The following is a 6486-nucleotide window of genomic DNA, read 5'->3' as shown; positions in this document are numbered from 1 at the left end:
ATATCTCATAATGCTGCTCTCGACTTTGTTGTGTACATTCAAACAATATGTTATATGCATAAAAAAAGTCTTCATCATTAACTTTAATGGATTTGGAAGAACATATTTAATAACGATTTAATAATAATATAGATGAATTTAATGTTGTATGCTTATTGTTACTATTTGTGTTTTCTAGTTAAAATACAAATTAATGTTTGCATTTTTCATCATGATTGCATTTATGAATTAGAAGCACTAATTATTAATATTTTTAATTTGATGTTTTAATTTTCAATAATTGAAATTTATTTAATTAATAATTAAAAAATAAAGACAAAATAAATTAGAAACCCCAAAAAACAATGACTTATGACGTGAGATTTCCATTTCAGACAAAATTTAAATAAGATCTTATAACATCTTGTACTTTTTGTAAATCAACAAAAAAAATTGTGAAAATCTCAATAAAATCTTAGATGATCAAAAGAGAAAAAAAAAAGATAAATAGGTAAATTAGTTAACACTACAATATCATATAAAGAAGTACGTGGCTCATTTTAAATTGATGTTTTTCAGGGTCTAAAACCACTCATAGTAAGATGTAGGACATATAAAACAAGCTATATTACAAGAAAATTAATTCAATCCATCCATTTCAAAAATATAAAAGAGATATATAAAATCAACTATATCTTGATAGGAATCACTTAAGTAGAATTTCGATTCTCTGCCAGAGTTTTACCGTGTCTTCAAGAACACTGATTTCAATGTTTTGAAAAATATAAAAAAGATTTTTAAAATACCAACATCAACACAAAAAGAGCAGTAAAAAATCTGGATTCCACTTAAGTATCAGATATCTATCCAAATGAATATTTAAGTTCTACTAAACATATTTGCTTCGAGAATTTTTTTCAGTTCATGTTTTATCTAACTGGGTTCAAAGAGTCGGTAAGAATGAACTAGAGTTATGTAACTATAATCCATAATCTGATCATTGAATCAATTACATGATTAAAAGTATTAAACAAACTTGCACAGGTCATTGAAAAAGACACTATACAATACGGTTCTTGAAAAGAAAACTGACCTTTTGAAGAGAATTAGGATTCCTCCTTGCAGTAACCTGAATGAGTGCACCATCAAGAAGCATGCGTTGCAGTACTCTTGCTATGTTCATAGAGTCATCAATGCCAAGATGATGACTTCCCATCAATGGTATTTGCAGTTCCTTCATCATTGTAACCATTCCTGTGGCCTGTTACCCGTTATAAACAAAAGCATACAATAAGTTATACATTAGGATTATGCAAAATGAAGGTAAAGAAAAAACCTGAATCCACCATAGTTAAGATGATATTAACTCAATGGGTTAAATATGTTTCTAGTCCTGAACTTTGGTGTAAAATTGAAATTTGTCTTTTTTGTTTGAAACTATAATACATTTTAATCTCCAGATTTTAAAAATGAATAGATATAATCCTTTTAACCTAATTATGTTCAACTTTTTTGACGTGTCAAACGTGTTTCATGCTAGCATTTGAGTTATTTATACTGATGGACACATTCATGTCTCAATGTCAACTGGAAAACGTGTTTGACACGTAAAAAAAAAATAACGTAATTGGATTAAAAAGACTATATCTATTCATTTGTAAAGTTTGGAGACTAAAATGTATCAAAGTTTTGGACATGAACAAATTCCAATCTCATGTTAAAGTTCAGGGACTAAAAACATATTTAACACCTATATAGAGTTGCACCCTAGCAAAAAATTTTATGAAAAATGAGATTAAATTTCCTTTGATGCATTTGCCATAAGTTTTGTATGTTAGATGGAAAAATGAATAAATTCTATTATGGTCTTCTGCCAATTATGAACATTTAGAGAACTTACCCTCCTGTTATAAAAGTTCAAATAGACATCTTTGAGATTAACCCACTCCATAAAATATGGAGGAAGCTTTATCTTTGACACTTCACATTGTTGAAGGACCTTAGTTTTCAAATCCCAATTTCCACTGCAAAACCAAAAGATTTTGATGTAGAAGAACAAATCCTGTTATTCTAGTTCCAGATATACAGCGCAGGAAACCAATGCATCATTAGAAATAAAACAAAGAGTTATAAAAGTTAAACCATAAGTAATGATACTTACCATGTTACAAATGCTGCACGATTAAGTTCTGCACCCCTCCACAACTGATTTCGCATTAACCAAACTCCAAATTGTTGAATAACTTCCGTAAATGGAATTGCTGTGTCATGCCAAACTCTGAAAAAATAATAATCAGTATGGCTATAGTTCGTGGTGACACTTTAGGTTGCAGAAGTAGGTAATAATCCCTTAGTAAACTGATACAATAAAATGATTTTCATTGTAATGGCTAATAGCTATCTTTTCACCAGTCTAACTCATTGTTCATCAGTTATAGGATATTTCAAATCAGAAATCTCTACAAATGTTACTAAAAGCTACCTTAAAAACTACCATTACTTATAGCATCAATTTATTAAATAATAAATACATGTAGAAGGGGAATTGGAGGATATATTTGTTTTTCAGATTGTATGTGACAATAAAAATGAAAGCAGAGATTGTATGTGGATCAGAAGTATGAATCAGGCTAGATTAGTAAAGGCAGATTAAGCAGCATACTTGTGAACTCCAAATTTCCCATATTTGTTTGCAATGTATTCGTTTATTCTCCGTTCACTCATTTTTGAGGGTCTCACAAACCTGTTAAAGGACCAACACAAAAGTAAATTGTAAGATCAAAGAATAATGATCCTCATATATAAATTATATTTTTAAATTCAACAGAAACTAACCTATGTAGTCAAAAATATTAATATCATATGAGTTTAAGACTCACAAGCCATCTTGTTGCATTTAAGGGTTCAAACCTTGAGACTACAATTCCATTAAAGGTATAAACTATTAAAAAACTAACATCCTAATTATAGTCTAAGAATGCAAATTATATTCATTTTAGAACTATAGAAAAGACCAAGAAGAAAAACAGAAGATCTCAGGCAATCACTGAACAACACTGCACCTGTTAGATATGGTATAAAGTGGCAGATCAAAACCTGTGGAATGTGTCTTCAAGCTGCAATGTTTTTGCACTAATCATTAGAACTGGAAACTCAAGAATCTCAACCCTACCCTCTAAATCAAGCACAAGGAAATAGTCTAGATTCTGCGGACGTATTTTGTTCAACTCAGCAATGTCAACTGTAAGCCCACTGGAGCAATCATGATTAAACGTCTCAAGGTGGATAGGATCATCCATCTGCAAATTTCAAGAAAAGAAAACAATAAAACCATTTTTTCCTCTGCCATCTCATAATTACACCAAATTTAATTTAACATGACATGACAAAAAGATGAAGCTGATTAACAACATCACCTTCAAAACCTACAATTAAATGACTTAACTAGCTATCTTCCGACAAAGCTTGGTTCACACCAAAACTTCAAAACAGAAAGAATAATTTAATGACACCAGGTTTCTCTACTGAGCACATTATTTGGACCTACTCAAAATCATACATGGAAAGGATTAATTGAACAAAGGCATGGACATGGAATACTTTTGCATGTGCATACTAAGTTATCTGACTTTTGTAATGTGATACAGTAATTCAAGCAACAAAAAATTCCAGGAAGTCCAATCAGTTCGAAGAACAAAAGATGCAGGAAACTCTAAACAGGAAAGAGTTTTGAGGATCTTCATTATAGAGAATGAGATACAGAAACATAGTCCTACAACTGAAATCATTACCCGCTCCTTCATCCACAACAAAAATTATTATAGACTAGTGGAAAGACAAACGATATTAAAAAAAGAAATATAATCATCATTATAGTTATAAAAATAAATATAAATAATATTTACAATTTTATTATGGAGAATTTTTATTTATTTTATAGATAATTTTTTACTATAAATAATCATTTTAATTTAAAAAATGATTAATTTAAAAAAATGACTAAATTAAAAAACAACAATTTAAAAAAAAAAGTCGTTTGAAAAATAAAATAAAAATAATTAGTTTAATTTAAAAAATAAAATTTGAAAAACAATATGTATACAACAAAAGAGAACCCAATACTGATTAAGTGACTTAAAAAAACCAATTAACTAGCTCTAAAAATAGCTACTCTAACATGATGTCAGTATTAAATAAATTTTCTAAAAATCAATGTAAGGTGTCCAAATCCAATTCATATTCACACCCCTTCTTCCCTCCGTTTCATTCACAAATAATTCTCTTAATAGATATATCCTCTCTGTAGACAATAAGGCGTTCATAAACTATGCCACAGTGTCATGTCCTTCATTATTTATCATAGAAACAATTTATCAAGCACATGCCATGCAAAACAACAGGGTCTCCCAGAATACTTCAGAGCTTAAAATTTAAACAGAATAAAATTACCCATAAACCGAAATGATGTAAAAGGTGATGGGTGAAAAAAAAGTCATAACCTTGGTGCATTTTTCCTGGCAATGATACAAGCACAAGGGTTTCCAGCGAAAGTGGGGCTCGTGAAAAGAAGGGGTCTCGGAATTTGAGAGAGAAGCAGAGGGTGCTAAAGAATGTGCTGGATGAAGTGCAAGGTTTGCAGGTTGCAGAGTAAGAGGAGAGAGAGAAAAAAACATTGGATTACGGTGTGACAACATTTTTGCTAAACATCCTCTCGGAAGCGCCATCACTATTCACTGGGTGTGCAATGTGGATTGCTCTCCTTCCCAACTAAGCATTTTTCTCTTATATAATATGTTTTATATCAATACTTTATAATGTATATACTCTTTCCCAGTGGAAATACACAATTATTTTTATAATAAAATAAATAAAGAAAATGATAATTTAACAAATTTTTTTTCTAATAAATTTTTACAAACTACCGATTTAAATAAAAATATATTATTTTATTACTTATATTATGGTTAAAAAATGAAAAAATAATCTATTTTAATTTCATTTATAAAAATTTTGTCAATTTTAATTTTTTTTTATCAAAACATAATTTTCTAATAAATAAATGTAATTAAAAATATTCTAGGATTAATTTTACAATAAAATTATTAAAAATACTAAATATCAAGTACAATAAAATATATAAAAAAACATTTTTCTATAAAAAATATTTATTACACTATAGAAAATACGTGTTATTTTTTATTTGTCTTATTTTTAATTTTTTAAACAAACATTTATAGTGTGAAATGAAATAAAAGTTTAGTTTTCACATTTATTTATAAAAATAATTAAATTGATATTAGTAATCATTATTCTTTCTTATTTATTTAAATAATTAAAAGTAATTACGACAGTTTAAAGATAAAATGTTAAAATGAATGGGCCTGTGAGCAAAAGGATGACAATGGGTGAGATAGAGTTTTATCAGGGAGCTTCTTCCTGCATCTTCAAATAGTTCTACTGCACCCAAAAATTTTAAACTTTTTATAGTATCTTTTTAAATCCTTTGACCATTCAGTAGTAAAAGTTAAAAAAAAAAAAATTCTCTCTTTGCTATGAAATCACGGGTTATTTCATATTTCGAAATCTAGTAAAATCTTTAATTAATTTTCGAAATCCGGTGAACAGTGTCAAACGAATTTAGAATTGTAAACCGGCATTTGAAGTCCGATTAAGTCTTTTAAGGAAATTCGGAATCCGTTTTCTTACGAAACCCGGTTATGGAATTGTCTACCAATATTCGAAGCTCGGTTAAGCCTTTAACGAAATTCCAAATCAGTTTTTTTTGTTTAAATCGGCATATGTAATACGGTTGGTGATTTTAATTTTTTTATTTTTATATTTGATATTTTTATAAGATTTAATTTTAATTATTTTATAATTTATGTGTTAATTATTTAATTTTAAATTATTTATATTTTATATAAGTACATTAAATAAAATTTTATTAATTTAATTTTTGTAGTTATTTTTACTTTGTTAATTTTTAATTAATAATGATAAATTTTTGTTTAAAATATTTACCTTTATAATATCTAGATTAATTTTATTTAATTATTTTTCAGTTATTTTTACTTATTTATTATTTATTAGCTTTTAATATTTTTATTTATTTATTTGATTTTATTTATAAAATTTAATTTTAATTTTTTTATATTTATATATTAATTATTTAATTTTATATCATTCACATTATATATAATTACATTAAATAAAATTATACACCGATCATCGAAGTCCGGTTAGTAATAAACTATTTTTTTATTTAAAGTTTATATTTATCGATATTCGAATTCCGTTAGTTTTGTTTTTTTATTTATTTTGGATATAAGATTTAATTTCAATTTAATTATTATTATTAAGTTGCTGTTTAATTTTATTTTTTAATATAGTTTATTAATATTTATTATTTTTTTAGTTCTGAACTTGAATTTTTATTTATTTTTATTATTTTATTTTTAATTTGTTATTTTTTTTATTCATTTTATTTCTTAATTGTTTATAAATTTT

At 26.7% G+C, this 6486-nt stretch overlaps 1 protein-coding gene across 1 annotated transcript; it reads right to left on the bottom strand.

Moving 5' to 3' along the window:
- Positions 1-590: 590 nt before the first annotated feature.
- LOC114169097 (uncharacterized exonuclease domain-containing protein At3g15140) lies at positions 591-4761 on the bottom strand. Its single transcript, XM_028054120.1, has 6 exons — positions 4479-4761; positions 3076-3278; positions 2642-2722; positions 2141-2257; positions 1880-2003; positions 591-1240 (listed from the first exon to the last, which is right to left on the bottom strand). Exons 1-6 carry the CDS (start codon positions 4701-4703, stop codon positions 1040-1042), a joined length of 951 nt encoding a protein of 316 aa, XP_027909921.1. The 5' UTR covers positions 4704-4761; the 3' UTR covers positions 591-1039.
- Between the last annotated feature and the right edge of the window lie 1725 nt (positions 4762-6486).

Source organism: Vigna unguiculata, chromosome 11, assembly GCF_004118075.2.
Source record: "Vigna unguiculata cultivar IT97K-499-35 chromosome 11, ASM411807v1, whole genome shotgun sequence".
Classification (NCBI taxonomy): Eukaryota; Viridiplantae; Streptophyta; class Magnoliopsida; order Fabales; family Fabaceae; genus Vigna; species Vigna unguiculata.
Note: the sequence above shows the minus strand (reverse complement) of the source record. Positions and strands in the feature narration are given on the sequence as shown.